This window comes from Entelurus aequoreus, linkage group LG25 (assembly GCF_033978785.1).
Source record: "Entelurus aequoreus isolate RoL-2023_Sb linkage group LG25, RoL_Eaeq_v1.1, whole genome shotgun sequence".
NCBI lineage: Eukaryota > Metazoa > Chordata > Actinopteri > Syngnathiformes > Syngnathidae > Entelurus > Entelurus aequoreus.
This window is the reverse complement of record NC_084755.1, coordinates 4,824,368-4,844,623: the sequence shown is the minus strand read 5'-3', so window position 1 is coordinate 4,844,623 and position 20,256 is coordinate 4,824,368. Positions and strand designations below refer to the sequence as shown.

Below are 20,256 nucleotides of genomic sequence, written 5' to 3'. Positions count from 1 at the left end.
GCTATGTTGTCTATTACCATTATTGCTATGTTGTCTATTACCATTGTTGCTATGTTGTCTATTACCATTGTTGCTATGTTGTCTATTACCATTGTTGCTATGTTGTCTATTACCATTGTTGCTATGTTGTCTATTACCATTATTGCTATGTTGTCTATTACCATTGTTGCTATGTTGTCTATTACCATTGTTGCTATGTTGTCTATTACCATTATTGCTATGTTGTCTATTACCATTGTTGCTATGTTGTCTATTACCATTATTGCTATGTTGTCTATTACCATTATTGCTATGTTGTCTATTACCATTGTTGCTATGTTGTCTATTACCATTGTTGCTATGTTGTCTATTACCATTGTTGCTATGTTGTCTATTACCATTATTGCTATGTTGTCTATTACCATTGTTGCTATGTTGTCTATTACCATTGTTGCTATGTTGTCTATTACCATTGTTGCTATGTTGTCTATTACCATTGTTGCTATGTTGTCTATTACCATTATTGCTATGTTGTCTATTACCATTGTTGCTATGTTGTCTATTACCATTGTTGCTATGTACTTGTACTTCTTTATGTCATTGTCTGAAATTAATAAATAAATGAAAAATATATATATTTTACACACACAGGTATCATGGTTTGTGGCTATGTTATGTTGTTTTTTTTAGCAGAGTCGTTAGTGTTGCTTAATAATTTGAATAAGTACAACAACAGGAGGCCACGGGGAAGACCCAGGACACGTTGGGAAGACTTAAGTCTCCCGGCAGACCTGGGAACGCCTCGGGATCCCCCGGGAGGAGCTGGACCAAGTAGACGGGGAGAGGGGAAGTCTGGGTTATCTGCTTAGGCTGCTGCCCCCGCGACCCCACCTCGGATAAGCTGAAGAAGATGGATGGGACAACAACACTCTATGGCAATTGTCATAAAATCTTTAATGGAGGTGATATGCAAAAAAAAAAAAAAAAAAACCTTTGAAAAGCAACGTTGATATCTGACCTTCTAAATTATTCCTGCTGAGCAGAGATTTCAAAATAAAAATGCCATTCCTGACTTGATACTTTAATTTGAAATTGGAATAATGTCCAAATGCAAACAATTGTGCACATGTTGTGTTGTAGTGTGAAAAATGTTGTGTCTGACTTGCTGCACGATTGATACTTTCATTTGAAGTGGAACTAATCCCAGGGTTAGTTGAACTGGAACTACAGTAAGTACACCACTAAGACAGATGGAGTGCAGTTCAATATTTGTGTCATTATTATGAAAAGATGTTTGTTGTAAAGCAGAAATGTGTGAGGGACACATGTATTACAGCGTATGTATGCAATAACAAAATACTGTGAGGACAAAAACTGTCATCAGGCACTGTTGATGTCACCTCTGTGTTTTACTAAGACTGTACATTTGTGCATTCCCTTAACAAGGTTATTGCCCAATTTGTGACATTGTAAACAAACAAAAACAAAAAGCATATGCACCTCGGGTTGTGTTGGGCTGTTCTTCTATTTGGACAGCAATGCAAAGAAGTTGAAGGCAAGAAGGCAGAAATCCCACGGTGGACCTGGGAAGGACCTTAGTTCATCTGTGGTGTTGGTGGGTGTAGACCACAGTTCATGTGTGGTGTTGGTGGGTGTAGACCACTTCCATCTAGAGTGTTTTTCCCTGTCAAGTTGGCTCTCTGTCTCAGGCGGATGTCTCCTTTTTGCCGGAAGCTCGTGACGTTCCGTGGTTTCAATCTCGGCGCGCGCTTGGTCTGCTGCCGCCAACGCTCTTATGCCGGCAGGCTCAGTTTCTTGCCTTTCAACACTGAGGAAGACACGTTTGTTAGCATGTGTGGCGCACAATCTTGCAAGGAATGCAATAGAAAGTACTTTATTGATCCCTGGGGGAATTCAGCACCACAGTTTGCTCACAATAGACACTTAGGTATTTTTTAACATGTGAATAATATAAATACAGTCTATTATACAGCATTATTCACATGTGAATAATATTGTCTATTATACAGCATTATTTACATGTGAATAATATTGTCTATTATACAGCATTATTTACATGTGAATAATATTGTCTATTATAAAGCATTATTCACATGTGAATAATATAAATACAGTCTATTATACAGCATTATTCACGTGTGAATAATATAAATACAGTCTATTATACAGAATTATTCACATGTGAATAATATAAATACAGTCTATTATACAGCATTATTTACATGTGAATAATATTGTCTATTATACAGCATTATTCACATGTGAATAATATAAATACAGTCTATTATACAGCATTATTCACATGTGAATAATATAAATACAGTCTATTATACAGCATTATTCACGTGTGAATAATATAAATACAGTCTATTATACAGCATTATTCACATGTAAATAATATAAATACAGTCTATTATACAGCATTATTCACATGTGAATAATATAAATACAGTCTATTATACAGCATTATTCACATGTGAATAATATAAATACAGTCTATTATACAGCATTATTCACGTGTGAATAATATAAATACAGTCTATTATACAGCATTATTCACATGTGAATAATATAAATACAGTCTATTATACAGCATTATTCACATGTGAATAATATTGTCTATTATACAGCATTATTTACATGTGAATAATATTGTCTATTATACAGCATTATTTACATGTGAATAATATTGTCTATTATAAAGCATTATTCACATGTGAATAATATAAATACAGTCTATTATACAGCATTATTCACGTGTGAATAATATAAATACAGTCTATTATACAGAATTATTCACATGTGAATAATATAAATACAGTCTATTATACAGCATTATTTACATGTGAATAATATTGTCTATTATACAGCATTATTCACATGTGAATAATATAAATACAGTCTATTATACAGCATTATTCACATGTGAATAATATAAATACAGTCTATTATACAGCATTATTCACGTGTGAATAATATAAATACAGTCTATTATACAGCATTATTCACATGTAAATAATATAAATACAGTCTATTATACAGCATTATTCACATGTGAATAATATAAATACAGTCTATTATACAGCATTATTCACATGTGAATAATATAAATACAGTCTATTATACAGCATTATTCACGTGTGAATAATATAAATACAGTCTATTATACAGCATTATTCACATGTGAATAATATAAATACAGTCTATTATACAGCATTATTCACATGTGAATAATATTGTCTATTATACAGCATTATTTACATGTGAATAATATTGTCTATTATACAGCATTATTTACATGTGAATAATATTGTCTATTATAAAGCATTATTCACATGTGAATAATATAAATACAGTCTATTATACAGCATTATTCACGTGTGAATAATATAAATACAGTCTATTATACAGAATTATTCACATGTGAATAATATAAATACAGTCTATTATACAGCATTATTTACATGTGAATAATATTGTCTATTATACAGCATTATTCACATGTGAATAATATAAATACAGTCTACTATACAGCATTATTCACATGTGAATAATATAAATACAGTCTATTATACAGCATTATTCACGTGTGAATAATATAAATACAGTCTATTATACAGCATTATTCACATGTAAATAATATAAATACAGTCTATTATACAGCATTATTCACATGTGAATAATATAAATACAGTCTATTATACAGCATTATTCACATGTGAATAATATAAATACAGTCTATTATACAGCATTATTCACGTGTGAATAATATAAATACAGTCTATTATACAGCATTATTCACATGTGAATAATATAAATACAGTCTATTATACAGCATTATTCACATGTGAATAATATTGTCTATTATACAGCATTATTTACATGTGAATAATATTGTCTATTATACAGCATTATTTACATGTGAATAATATTGTCTATTATAAAGCATTATTCACATGTGAATAATATAAATACAGTCTATTATACAGCATTATTCACGTGTGAATAATATAAATACAGTCTATTATACAGAATTATTCACATGTGAATAATATAAATACAGTCTATTATACAGCATTATTTACATGTGAATAATATTGTCTATTATACAGCATTATTCACATGTGAATAATATAAATACAGTCTATTATACAGCATTATTCACATGTGAATAATATAAATACAGTCTATTATACAGCATTATTCACGTGTGAATAATATAAATACAGTCTATTATACAGCATTATTCACATGTAAATAATATAAATACAGTCTATTATACAGCATTATTCACATGTGAATAATATAAATACAGTCTATTATACAGCATTATTCACATGTGAATAATATAAATACAGTCTATTATACAGCATTATTCACGTGTGAATAATATAAATACAGTCTATTATACAGCATTATTCACATGTGAATAATATAAATACAGTCTATTATACAGCATTATTCACATGTGAATAATATTGTCTATTATACAGCATTATTTACATGTGAATAATATTGTCTATTATACAGCATTATTTACATGTGAATAATATTGTCTATTATAAAGCATTATTCACATGTGAATAATATAAATACAGTCTATTATACAGCATTATTCACGTGTGAATAATATAAATACAGTCTATTATACAGAATTATTCACATGTGAATAATATAAATACAGTCTATTATACAGCATTATTTACATGTGAATAATATTGTCTATTATACAGCATTATTCACATGTGAATAATATTGTCTATTATACAGCATTATTCACATGTGAATAATATAAATACAGTCTATTATACAGCATTATTCAAATGTGAATAATATAAATACAGTCTATTATACAGCATTATTCACGTGTGAATAATATAAATACAGTCTATTATACAGCATTATTCACATGTAAATAATATAAATACAGTCTATTATACAGCATTATTCACATGTGAATAATATAAATACAGTCTATTATACAGCATTATTCACATGTGAATAATATAAATACAGTCTATTATACAGCATTATTCACGTGTGAATAATATAAATACAGTCTATTATACAGCATTATTCACGTGTGAATAATATAAATACAGTCTATTATACAGCATTATTCACGTGTGAATAATATAAATACAGTCTATTATACAGCATTATTCACATGTGAATAATATAAATACAGTCTATTATACAGCATTATTCACATGTGAATAATATAAATACAGTCTATTACACAGCATTATTCACATGTGAATAATATAAATACAGTCTATTACACAGCATTATTCACATGTGAATAATATAAATACAGTCTATTACACAGCATTATTCACGTGTGAATAATATAAATACAGTCTATTATACAGCATTATTCACATGTGAATAATATAAATACAGTCTATTATACAGCATTATTCACGTGTGAATAATATAAATACAGTCTATTATACAGCATTATTCACGTGTGAATAATATAAATACAGTCTATTATACAGCATTATTCACATGTGAATGATATAAATACAGTCTATTATACAGCATTATTCACGTGTGAATAATATAAATACAGTATATTATCCATCATTATTCACATGTGAATAACATGAATACAGTCTATTATACAGCATTATTCACATGTGAATAATATAAATACAGTATATTATACAGCATTATTCACATGTGAATAATATAAATACAGTCTATTATACAGCATTATTTACATGTGAATAATATTGTCTATTATACAGCATTATTCACATGTGAATAATACTGTCTATTATACAGCATTATTCACGTGTGAATAATATAAATACAGTCTATTATACAGCATTATTCACATGTGAATAATATAAATACAGTCTATTATACAGCATTATTCACGTGTGAATAATATAAATACAGTCTATTATACAGCATTATTCACATGTGAATAATATAAATACAGTCTATTATACAGCATTATTTACATGTGAATAATATTGTCTATTATACAGCATTATTCACATGTGAATAATATAAATACAGTCTATTACACAGCATTATTCACGTGTGAATAATATAAATACAGTCTATTATACAGCATTATTCACATGTGAATAATATAAATACAGTCTATTATACAGCATTATTCACGTGTGAATAATATAAATACAGTCTATTATACAGCATTATTCACGTGTGAATAATATAAATACAGTCTATTATACAGCATTATTCACATGTGAATAATATAAATACAGTCTATTATACAGCATTATTCACGTGTGAATAATATAAATACAGTATATTATCCATCATTATTCACATGTGAATAACATGAATACAGTCTATTATACAGCATTGTTCACATGTGAATAATATAAATACAGTATATTATACAGCATTATTCACATGTGAATAATATAAATACAGTCTATTATACAGCATTATTTACATGTGAATAATATTGTCTATTATACAGCATTATTCACATGTGAATAATACTGTCTATTATACAGCATTATTCACGTGTGAATAATATAAATACAGTCTATTATACAGCATTATTCACATGTGAATAATATAAATACAGTCTATTATACAGCATTATTCACGTGTGAATAATATAAATACAGTCTATTATACAGCATTATTCACATGTGAATAATATAAATACAGTCTATTATACAGCATTATTCACGTGTGAATAATATAAATACAGTCTATTATACAGCATTATTCACATGTGAATAATATAAATACAGTCTATTATACAGCATTATTTACATGTGAATAATATTGTCTATTATACAGCATTATTCACATGTGAATAATATAAATACAGTCTATTATACAGCATTATTCACATGTGAATAATATAAATACAGTCTATTATACAACATTATTCACATGTGAATAATGTCTATTATACAGCCTTATTCACATGTGAATAATATAAATACAGTATATTATACAGCATTATTCACATGTGAATAATATTAATACAGTCTATTATACAGCATTATTTACATGTGAATAATATTGTCTATTATACAGCATTATTCACATGTGAATAATATAAATACAGTTTATTATACAGCATTATTCACATGTGAATAATATAAATACAGTCTATTATACAGTATTATTTACATGTGAATAATATAAATACAGTCTATTATAAAGCATTATTCACATGTGAATAATATTAATACAGTCTATTATACAGCATTATTCACATGTGAATAACATGTGAATAATTTATGTTATTCACATGTGAATAATGCTGTATAATAGACTGTATTTATATTATTCGCATGTGAATAATATAAATACAGTCTATTATACAGCATTATTCACATGTGAATAATATTAATACAGTCTATTATACAGCATTATTCACATGTGATAGGAGCACACATAGGAACACCAGGAGTAAAACTGTAGGCAAGTGACAAGAAATAAGTTGCGATGTTAACGAAATAATTTCACTAGAAATGTCACAAAATAATTGGAGGAAAAATACGCAAAAAAGTGGCTTTTTTTTTTAACAACAATGTCCTAAAACTGCAAGAAAAAAGTTGCATGTTACAAGAAGAAAATCATAAAATTACAAAAAAAATGTTATAGCAACCTAATCAAAAAATATGAACATTTTCTCTTACGTTATGAAAAAATTGGCATTGTTAAAAAACACTAAACGAATAATACATATAAATAATAAATAAAGTTGTGTAACAGTTTTTTTATTGTATGAGAAAAAAGTTGTGTAAGAACAAAGATAGTACTGTGAGAACTGTATCCTTTTATGTCGCATTATTACAAGAAAATCATAAAAGTAAAACATTTTTTTTATAGCAACCTAGTAAGAAAATAAAGACATTTTCTTTTACGTTATGAAAGAAAATGGCACTGCTAAAAAACACTAAATAATAAATTTTAAAAAACTTTTACGAATAACGTAGCATTACAGTTTTTTTATTGAATGAGAAAAAAGTTGTGTAAGAACAAAGATAGTACTGTGAGAACTGTATCCTTTTATGTCGCATTATTACAAGAAAATTATAAAATTTAAATTTTTTTTTTTATAGCAACCTAGTAAGAAAATAACATTTTCTCTTATGTTATGAAAAAAACTGACATTGCTAAAAAACACTAAACGAATAATACATTTTAAAAAACTTTTACGAATAACGTAGCATTACAGTTTTGTTATTGAATGATAAAAAAGTTGAGTAAGAACAAAGATAGTACTGTGAGAACTGTATCCTTTTATGTCGCATTATTACAAGAACAAAATCATAAAATTTTTTTTTTTTTTATAGCAACCTAGTAAGAAAATAACATTTTCTCTTACGTTATGAAAAAAAATGGCATTGTTAAAATACACTAAATGAATAATACATTTTAAATAACTATTTTACGTATAAAGTTACGTAACAGTTTTTTTATTGTATGAGAAAAAAGTTGTGTAAGAACAAAGATAGTACTGTGAGAACTGTATCCTTTTATGTCGCATTATTACAAGAAAATTATAAAATTAAAACATTTTTTTTATAGCAACCTAGTAAGAAAATAACCTTTTCTCTTACGTTATGAAAAAAAAATGGCATTGCTAAAAAACACTAAACGAATAATACATTTAAAAAAACGATTTTACAGCTAAAGTTGCTTTAGTTTTTTTATTGTATGAGAAAAAAGTTGTGTAAGAACAAAGATAGTACTGTGAGAACTGTATCCTTTTATGTCGCATTATTACAAGAAAATTATAAAATTAAACATTTTTTTTTATAGCTACCTAGTAAGAAAATAAGAAAATGTTCTCTTTTGTTATGAAAAAAAATGGCATTGCTAAAAAACACTAAACAAATAATACATTTAAAAAATATATTTTACGAATAACATTGCGTAAGAGTTTTTTTATTGTATGAGAAAAAAGTTGGGCAAGAACAAAGATAGTACTGTGAGAACTGTATCCTTTTATGTCGCATTATTACAAGCACAAAGTCATAAAACAAAAAACTAAATAATTGTTCAATGTGACGTGGATGTACCAAGTACTAAGTCATAAAATTATGGGGGGAAAATGTACAGTATGTTACGATAAACAACAACAGTTGTAAAAGGCTTTTTTTTTTAACGTTACAAAAAAGTTTAATTGTTCAAATATGTTAAAATCTTGTAATAGAACAACTTTCTTTTAGTAAAACTGCCCACTTTTTTCTGGTATCACCACATTTTTTTTAGTGAAGTAAATTATATTTATATAGCGCTTTTCTCTAGTGACTCAAAGTGCTTTACATAGTGAAAGCCAATATCTAAGTTACAGTGTGGGTGGCACTGGGAGCAGGTGGCTAAAGTGTCTTGCCCAAGGACACAACGGCAGTGACTAGGATGGCGGAAGCGGGGATCGAACCTGGAACCTGGAACGTAATAATATTCTGTATTCATATTTTACTTTCTTTTTTTTTTTTTTAAATACATTCTTACATTTGTAAAAATAGGATTTTTTAATGATACAAATATAAGACGACATATAAAAACAATTATAAGTCCTTATTATTATTATTATTCTTGTGTATATCATGGCTTGAAAACAGCACCGGAGTGTCTCCTAGTGGTGTTATGACACATTCTTTACGCACATTAGTTCTAAATGTCAGAATTGTGACGTGTGACTCAGCTAATTCCTCTTTGGCGTCATCGGACTGAAGAAGCATGATGGTCTGCAGTAAAGAATTGGACGTGGTAATTATATTCCTCAACTACTGCCTCTTCAACACAACACTGGCCTTGTGCGTGTGAGCTTAGCGGCTTTGCACAGACGCTGATGGCAACACAAGCTGGTGTGTTCTTCTAGGGAACAGATGATTCCAGAAGGCCGACCTGATGGCGGCTTCAATAAGTGACGGCTGAACTACGTACGTGCGGTCTACGACAGACCTGGGCATTCTGCGGCCCGCGGGCCACATCCGGCCCTTTGTGCGTCCCTGTCCGGCCAATCATAAATTACAAAATACATTTGAAAAAGTATCTATGTGGAGTGTGCAATACAACGGTGCTGCTTTTTGTTTTCTGACGGAGAGTTTATTAAGGAGTGCTTATTGGACTCTGTTGCGCTGATATGCCCGGAGAAGGGGGGCGCATTTGACAACGTGTCACTCTCCCGACGCACTGTAACGAGGCGGGTTGAGACCATCGCTGGAAACTTGGAGCTTCAACTGAAGAACAGAACGGCCGACTTTGACTGTTTTTCGCTGGCTTTGGATGAGAGCTGCGATGTACGTGACACCGCCCAGCTGCTCATCTTCTTACGTGGGATAACTGCAGACTTTCAAATCACGGAGGAGCTGGCAGCCATGCGGTCAATTAAAGAGACAACCACAGGTAATGACTTGATCACATAGGTAAATGCGTGTTTGGACATGTTAGGACTGAAATGGGACAAGCTGGCAGATGGTTGTCCAAATCTGACGGGGAAAAATGTTGGACTTTTAAAGAGGATGCAGGACAAAGTGACAGAAATTGACATTTTTGCATTGTATTATACATCAGGAAGTGTTGCGTAAGACAGTGTTAAAAATAAAACCATCAAAAGCAATCTGCGTTTATATAAAGTTAAGTTAGGTTAAATGAAATTATTATTATTAGAGATGTCCGATAATATCGGACGATATATGCGTTAAAATGTAATATCGGAAATTATCGGTATCGTTTTTTTTTATCATCGGTATCGTTTTTTTTTTTTTTTTTTAAATCAACATAAAAAACACAAGATACACTTACAATTAGTGCACCAACCCAAAAAACCTCCCTCCCCCATTTACACTCATTCACACAAAAGGGTTGTTTCTTTCTGTTATTAATATTCTGCTTCCTACATTATATATCAATACAGTCTGCAAGGGATACAGTCCGTAAGCACACATGATTGTGTGTGCTGCTGCTCCACTAATAGTACTAACCTTTAACAGTTAATTTTACTAATTTTCATTCATTACTAGTTTCTATGTAACTGTTTTTATATTGTTGTACTTTATTTTTTATTCAAGAAAATGTTTTTAATTTATTTATCTTATTTTACAAATTTTTTTAAAAAGTACCTTATCTTCACCATACCTGGTTGTCCAAATTAGGCATAATAATGTGTTAATTCCACGACTGCATATATCGGTTGATATCGGTATCGGTTGATATCGGTATCGGTAATTAAAGAGTTGGACAATATCGGAATATCGGCAAAAAAACATTATCGGACATCCCTAATTATTATTATTATTTATCTTACGGTATATCAAAAATAATTTGAGCAAAATTTAATTGAAATATTGTGGGTGTGGCCCTCCAGCAGTGCTCGGGTTGCTCACGCGGCCCCCGGTAAAAATGAATTGCCCACCTCTGCTCTATAATGTTGACGTGAACCCACCTTTGGTGACGTAAAGGTAGAAGAAGTCGCAGTAGAGGATGGTCTGGACCGCGCCGGCGACGACGGCGATCATGTCGAAGAAGCCCTCGAAGTAGAAGCGCCAGATCCAGTTGAAGAGGTAGAGCGCTCGGTACAGGCCCAGACTGAACAGGTAGTGGGTGGTGATGGTCTCCGCCTCGCCCGTTTTGCTGATCATGAAGAGCTGAGGGAGGATGGCCACCGACTCCAGGTAGATGGAGAAGGTCCACAGGATCTAAGGTCAGAAGGTTAACACACATTTGACTCAAGGAATCCAAAGTTATAGCACATTATAGCACACGATCCAAAGCATACCACAACAAGTGTCAACCACCTACCATTGGACGGAACATTCAGCCATACCACAGCTAGATAGAAATATGAGATAAGTACCAATGATTGTCACACACACAGTAGGTGTGGTGAAATTTGTCCTCTGCATTTGACCCATCACCCATGATCACCCCCTGGGAGGTGAGGGGAGCAGTGAACAGCCGCGGTGGCCACGCCCAGGAATCATTTTTGGTGATTTAACCCCCAATTCCAACCCTTGATGCTGAGTGCCAAGCAAGGGAGGTAATGGCTCCCATTTTTATAGTCTTTGGTATGACTCGGCCGGGGTTTGAACTCACAACCTACCGACCACTCGGCCACTGAGTAGGTTACGTATCTGTACATTTCAATATACAGTACAGGCCAGAAGTTTGGACACACCGCCTCTTTATTGGCAGAGCTTCTCACCCTATCTCTAAGGGAGAGACCCAACACCCGGCGGAGGAAACTCATTTCGGCCGCCTGTACCCGTGATCTTGTCCTTTCGGTCATAACCCAAAGCTCATGACCATAGGTGAGGATGGGAACGTAGATCGACCGGTAAATTGAGAGCTTTGCCTTCCGGCTCAGCTCCTTCTTCACCACAACGGATCGATACAGCGTCCGCATTACTGAAGACGCCGCACCGATCCGCCTGTCGATCTCACCATCCACTCTTCCCTCACTCGTGAACAAGACTCCGAGGTACTTGAAGTCCTCCACTTGGGGCAGAGTCTCCTCCCCAACCCGGAGATGGCACTCCACCCTTTTCCGGGTGAGAACCATGGACTCGGTCTTGGAGGTGCTGATTCTCATCCGAGTCGCTTCACACTCAACTGCGAACCGATCCAGTGAGAGCTGATTTTTCAAAAATTAATAGTCATTTAATTCAATTCACTAGATTTTTTTTATTTACTGTATATTTTGTATGTTTTTTCTATATTATTTTCCTTTTTTGTAAAAAGGTAAACCCCACCCTAAAGGGGTGGGGTTTCATCAAAACTATGAATGAACACATGTGGAGTTATGTACTTAACAAAAAAAGGTGAAATAACTGAAAACATGTTTTATACGCTAGTTTCTTCAAAATAGCCACCCTTTGCTCTGATTACTGCTTCGCACACTCTTGGCATTCTCTCCATGAGCTTCAAGCACACCTGTAAAGTGACAGCCATTTCGGGTGACTACCTCTTGAAGCTCATGGAGAGAATGCCAAGAGTGTGCGAAGCAGTCATCAGAGCAAAGGGTGGCTATTTTGAAGGAACTAGCATATAAAACATGACTAGGACTACTTGAAAATTAACTAAAATAGCTCGGTTGGTAGAGTGGCCGTGCCGGCAACTTGAGGGTTCCAGGTTCGATCCCCGCTTCCGCCATCCTAGTCTCTGCCGTTGTGTCCTTGGGCAAGACACTTTAGCTACCTGCTCCCAGTGCCACCCACACCGCTTTAAATGGAACTTAGATATTGGCTTTCACTATATCAAATTGGAGCAAAGGGTGGCTAATTTGAAGAAACTATCGTATAAAACTTCCTTCAAAATAGCCACCCTTTGCTCTGATTACTGCTTCGCACACTCTTGGCATTCTCTCCATGAGCTTCAAGCACACCTGTAAAGTGACAGCCATTTCGGGGGACTACCTCTTGAAGCTCAAGGAGAGAATGCCAAGAGTGTGCGAAAAACTCATCAGAGCAAAGGGTGGCTATTTTGAAGAAACTAGCATATAAAACATGACTATGACTACTTAAAAATTGAAAATTTACTAAAATAGCTCGGTTGGTAGAGTGGCTGTGCCAGCAACTTGAGAGTTCCAGGTTCGATCCCCGCTTCCGCCATCCTAGTCACTGCCGTTGTGTCCTTGGGCAAGACACTTTACCCACCTGCTCCCAGTGCCACCCACACCGCTTTAAATGGAACTTAGATATTGGCTTTCACTATATCAAATCGGAGCAAAGGGTGGCTATTTTGAAGAAACTATCGTATAAAACTTCCTTCAAAATAGCCACCCTTTGCTCTGATTACTGCTTCGCACACTCTTGGCATTCTCTCCATGAGCTTCAAGCACACCTGTAAAGTGACAGCCATTTCGGGTGACTACCTCTTGAAGCTCAAGGAGAGAATGCCAAGAGTGTGCGAAGCAGTAATCAGAGCAAAGGGTGGCTATTTTGAAGGAACTAGCATATAAAACATGACTATGACTACTTGAAAATTGAAAATTTACTAAAATAGCTCGGTTGGTAGAGTGAGAAAATAGCTCGGTTGGTAGAGTGGCCGTGCCGGCAACTTGAGGGTTCCAGGTTCGATCCCCGCTTCCGCCATCCTAGTCACTGCCGTTGTGTCCTTGGGCAAGACACTTTACCCACCGGCTCCCAGTGCCACCCACACTGCTTTAAATGGAACTTAGATATTGGCTTTCACTATATCAAATTAGAGCAAAGGGTGGCTATTTTGAAGAAACTAGCATATAAAACATGTTTTCAGTTATTTCACCCTTTTTTTTGTTAAGTACATAACTCCACATGTGTTCATTCGTAGTTTTGATGTGACAATCTACAATGTAAATAGTCATGGAAATAAAGATTGAATGAGGAGAAGGTGTGTAGATCATACTATTACAAAAAAGGAAAATAATATAGAAAAACATACAAAATATACAGTAAATAAAAAAAAATCTAGTGAATTGAATTAAATGACTATTAATTTTTGAAAGAAATCAAAGCGGTGATATTTCAACAAATACCTGGAGGATTGCCACGTTGCATTGTGCACCAAACCGTGCCTGCTACGCACCAAACTTTTACCAAGATGTGGGTCAAACCCCCCAAAAAACGGTCAGGGTAAAAGCACCTCGAGCGGGGAGAAGTCGTGGTTGATGAGGACGGACAGACCCCCCACGGGGACGACCAGGAACTCCACCCTGAAGCTGTCGTGGTTTCCGTCGTAAGTGGCGCGGAACTTGGCGTAGATCAGGTAGACGGTGGCGTACGCACAGCCGATGTAGATCACCTGGAGAACAAGGTGTGCAGAAATGTCAACAAAGAATGTCCAAAAGTGCGGCACTCGTCTTTTTAGGCCTTCTGCAAACTCCCATTCATGAATGACTTGATTATTAAGGAGACCTACGCTAGTTTAGCTGTAGCCCAAAGCTAAGATCTCGGATGTCTTGTTCAGCATATCATTATAAACATTAGCATCTTTCATTTCCCGGACGTCAAAGTAGTCTCCTCTCTCCCACATTCTTCAATTGTGTTTGTAAGTTAGCACACTCCTGGTGTAAGTAAGTCTCACCTTCATGCATGTGTTGTAGAGCGAGATAAAGGAGGTCAGCAAGTCCAGGTAGCGTGTGGTGAACACAATCGCAAACAGGATTTGACTCTTTCCAGAGATACCTTGAAAGAATCGCAAGACAAAGTCAGCCGGTTGGCGCGGCACCAAAACATCTCTGCCTTGGTGAACGGCGCCACCTTCTGGGAATGTTAATGCATATTTACACAGAACACTGCATCCTTTCTAGCAGCTGCTAGTAGCCTAGTTCAAATGACAATAAAATAACAAGAATCAAGGGAAATGTTAAAAACATTTGGCAAAGTTGTGGTCAGACATATTCTATATGACAGCAATGATGTGCGGTTTTTTAAGGATGTACTGCACAAGTCAACTCAAAGATCCTCTATACCAGTGTTTTTCAACCTTTTTTGAGCCAAGGCACATTTTTTTGCGTTGAAAAAATGCGGAGGCACACCACCAGCAGAAATCATAAAAAAACAAAACTCAGTTGACCGTAAAAAGTCGTTGTCGCAATTGTTGGATATGACTTTAAAGCATAACCAAGCATGCATCAATATAGCTCTTGTCTCACAGTAGGTGTACTGTCACCACCTGTCACATCACGCCGTGACTTATTTGGACTTTTTTGCTGTTTTCCTGTGTGTAGTGTTTTAGTTCTTGTCTTGCGCTCCTATTTTGGTGGCGTTTTCTCTTTTTTTGGTATTTTCCTGCAGCAGTTTCATGTCTTCCTTTGAGCGATATTTCCCGCATCTACTTTGTTTTAGCAATCAAGAATATTTCAGTTGTTTTTATCCTTCTTTGTGTGGACATTGTTGATTGTCATGTCATGTTCGGATGTACATTGTGGACGCCGTCTTTGCTCCACAGTAAGTCTTTGCTGTCGTCCAGCATTCTGTTTTTGTTTACTTTGTAGCCAGTTTCGTTCTGCATAGCCTTCCCTAAGTTTCACTGCCTTTTCTTAGGGGCACTCACCTTTTGTTTATTTTTGGTTTAAGCATTAGATAACTTTTTACCTGCACACTGCCTCCCGCTGTTTCCAACATCTACAAAGCAATTAGCTACCGGCTGATATGGAAGAGTATTACACGGTTACTCTGCCGAGCTCTAGACAACACCGACACACACATAATTTGCAGACTATAATTATTGGTTTGCAAAAATTATTTTTAACCCAAATAGGTGAAATGAGATAATCTCCCAAAGCACACCAAACTGTATCTCACGGCACACTAGTGTGCCGCGGCACAGTGGTTGAAAAACACTGCTCTATACTAGGGCCAGAGCACTCTGCTGTTTTTAAGAGCGCACTGCAGAAACAGTAAGGATTTATAGGACAGGAGAACTTAGTGTTTGCCACACATTCATTTATTTACTTATTGGTGACATTTAAAATACAAAAATGTGGTTTGTGGTTGTTAACAAGTTTGTGTGGCTTTCCTTGTTTTTTTCCTTTTTCATGCAAATTTAACAATTGCCTTGCAACTAACCACCACTAACAGACTGCAGTATTGTGGCCAACACTGATTCTGCTGTTTTTAGGGATGGAGTCTACTGCAAACACACCTTCTAGAACAGGGGTGTCCAAACTTTTTCCACTGAGGGCCGCACACTGAAAAATCAAAGCAAGCGGGGGCCATTTTGATATTTTTACATTTAAGCTTCCACTCAGGCTTCATCCCGGGGACCCCAAAGGGTTTTGGTCAACAAAAATATAAAAAAATGTGTCATTATTCAGTATTATTATTTTTATTATTATTCAAGTTTTAAATCTCCAGATCAACACTAGGTATATCTATCTGTCGGTATAACGTTTTTAAAGATTTAAGTTGCATGCTCTTTTTGTCAAAGAAAACCCTGTTTTTTTTATGGAAAATACACAAAATATGCATTAATTTCACCCGATAAAATTGTTAAGTGGAATATTTGAGATTATATAATAATGGGAGCCTTAAAAAGATCAATAACTCATAACACCTTTGATTTTAATTCATTATTATTTTTTGCAATGACACTTAAAAACAAATCACACTCAAATTAAAGTGTTAAAAAATAAATTATAATTTTTTTTTTACTGTTTACTTTTAACACAATAATCTCGAGATCAACTTCAGATCTATCCGTCAATTATAAGTTTTTTATGTTTTTTTGTTTGTTCGTTTTAGGCCCTTCTTTAAAAAAAACAAAAAAAACAGCTCAGTTTTTTATATGGCAAACACAAAATATGCAACATTTTCCCCAACAAATATCTCAAAGTGGAATATTTAATGTGACGTAATTGGAGCCTTGGATAGGTCAGTAATTCATGACACTGATTTTGATTTATATTATTTTTTTAAGAAAGAAACAGCCTGCAAGGCAACTTTGTGTTATTAGAGTAAACATTGCAACATTTTCTTGTTACATTTCACCTGTTTGCTCTTTTATACCACTTTATACGTTTTTTTTTTTTTTTTTCCAATCGTATTTTTAAAATGTGCCGTGGGGACGTTAAAAAATGACCCGCGGGCCGCAAATGGCCCCCGGGCCGCACTTTGGACACCCCTGTTCTAGAACCTGTGTCAAAGTCAAAGACCATGAATGAATGATCTATGATGATCTTTGATTAGTATTAGAACACGGCCGCCATCAGTGTTGGCGCTAGGAATTTTCAAAATGGGGTCCCAGGGACCCCATCAAGTCATAAGAATGGGGTCCCACTGTTTTGTAAGCGTTTTGAAAATTCATTGTTTGAAACTTTTATTAGTAGATTGCACAGTACAGTACATATTCCGTACAATTGACCACTAAATGGTAACACCCCAATACGGTTTTCAACTTGTTTAAGTCGGGGTCCACGTTAATCAATTCATGGTGCAGATGATCAAACAAATGATAAATGTATGCATTATCCTGGTATGTCTCACATTCTATATTGTGTTTTGGGAAAAGGTTGTCATAAACGTTACTTCATTCATTAAAAAAATCATACAAAAGAAAACAATTTTTATGCATATGTAAATGTATTCAGTTATAAACATTCATTCACTTTCTTCTTTCCTTCATGAATCTAAACTTTACCACTATATTTTTATAGTAATATTTTCAGGATGTGTTTGTTCTATTTTTGGCCAAAGTAAGACAACAATAAACAATCTGCCATGATTTGAATAGTGCGGCCCGCGTGTGCACACATTTTCTTCCATGCAGCCCCTGAGATAAAATGACATGGACACCCCAGTTCTATAACAAGGTCCCCAAACATGTTTGCACCAGGGATCTTTTTAATGTAGGCATTATTTTTATGGACCTGCCTTCCCCATGTGATGGATAAATACAGCAAACATAAGTGCATGAAAAATACAACACTGAATTAGCAGAAGCCTTTTTTTTTTTGCGATGCAGTTGGAAATTAACCTGTGGCTACAATCTGACACTTTAAACTGTTATACAGTATGTTCATTAATGTGCATTGTCCCATTTAACAAAGAGATAACAAATGGTGACTTCCTATCAGGAGTTGTATTATACACCTATGAACAAGATCATTGGTGTGTCTATTAGGACACACCAATGAAGGTATATTAAAAATATAGTCGCTTATTAATTATTTCATGTCTCTGTGCGGCCTGGTAACAAATAAACATTTGACTATTTCAAAGAATGTACTACTCTGCTGTTTTTAAGGATGTATTGTACTGCAAAAACACCAGTCAAAGATCGTCTGCATTAGCAGATGGGCACTTTGTTTATTTTTCATATTCTTTATAGGACAGGACACTAGTGCTTTTAAGAATGTGTTGTACTGCAAAAACACCAGTCAAAGATCGTCTGCATTAGCAGATGGGCACTTTGTTTATTTTTCATATTCTTTATAGGACAGGACACTAGTGCTTTTAAGAATGTGTTGTACTGCAAAAACACCAGTCAAAGATCGTCTGCATTAGCAGATGGGCACTTTTACTTTTTATATTCTTTATAGCAGGACAGGACACTAGTGCTTTTAAGGATGCATTGTACTGCAAAAACACCAGTCAAAGATCATCTGCATTAGCAGATGGGCACTTTGTTTACTTTTTATATTCTTTATAGCACGACAGGAGCACGTTAGTGCTTTTAAGGATGTATTGTACTACAGAAACACCAGTCAAAGATTGTCTCCATTAGCAGATGGGCACTTTGTTTACTTTTCATATTCTTTATAGCAGGACATGAGCTCTGTACTGCTTTTAAGTACTCCAAAACACTAGTCAAAGATCGTCTGCATTAGCAGATGGGCACTTTGTTTATTTTTCATATTCTTTTCTTCTATAAAGCTTTTGACTGCACATTAATATTGTAGAAAAAGTTGCTACATTTGACATTATCTTCGACAATGTCGGTAATAATCCCCGTTCCTGATATGAATGTTATTAAATGATGTCTGCCAATGCCGGTAATAATCGCCGTTCCTCGTGTTTATGTTGGAAGATTGTCGTCGTACGTTCGACTCTATTGTGCAGCTAACTAGCTAGCATGTTGGCTACTTCCGTAGCGCCCCTTGGACGCCACGTCAGAGGCCAGACAGCAACAATCGAACACCGAGCGATCAATACTTGGTATGTATGGTGATGTGTGGATGAGATTGCAATGCAAGGACTGACATGCGTGTTTATAATTTACACAACATGACAAATAACATGACTAGTAGTCATTTTTACAGTTTGAATGTAGTAGTCACGCTCTAATCGTTGGTTAGCAAACTCAAACAGCTAATTAATTATATAGCAAACACACAGTTAGCTCAAGTGTATATCACTTAATATTATTATTATCATTATTATTATTATACACTTCCCTGTGCAGGAGTGCTAGTCCTATTAATGAATGGGGAGCTAGCTTAGCTAGCAGTCCAGTAATGTAAGTTAAGTTCACAGTACACAAAGAACATGCTAGAATGTAGCCAGTAATGTAAGAAAGGAGTTAAGAGTAAAGCAAGAATATGCAGGAAGTGTTGCTCCCACTCACCTGCACACGACCTGCTTCTCCAGATCTTCAGCAGCAAGATGATGATCGCCGCCAAGTGCGAGAGATCTCCAGTCAGTCGGAAGACGTTCATGGCTGCACCACGCAGATACTCTCCTGCTACTATTGTCTACTCTCCAACGGGATGTTCCGCCTGTGTTTGCGGGCAAAAGGGGAGCTACAGGGTCTTCTTCTGGGGCTTGGAAATATGGCGAGAACGCAGGTCGACGTGGAAGGGGGCGTGAACAC

At 34.5% G+C, this 20,256-nt stretch overlaps 1 protein-coding gene across 1 annotated transcript; it reads right to left on the bottom strand.

Moving 5' to 3' along the window:
* Window positions 1-925: 925 nt before the first annotated feature.
* Window positions 926-20,256, bottom strand: kdelr2a (KDEL endoplasmic reticulum protein retention receptor 2a). Its single transcript, XM_062037079.1, has 6 exons — window positions 20,011-20,256; window positions 15,028-15,128; window positions 14,587-14,745; window positions 11,411-11,663; window positions 1,607-1,807; window positions 926-1,573 (listed from the first exon to the last, which is right to left on the bottom strand). The coding sequence occupies exons 1-5, from the start codon at window positions 20,099-20,101 to the stop codon at window positions 1,773-1,775; spliced, it is 639 nt and encodes a 212-aa protein (XP_061893063.1). The 5' UTR covers window positions 20,102-20,256; the 3' UTR covers window positions 926-1,573; window positions 1,607-1,772.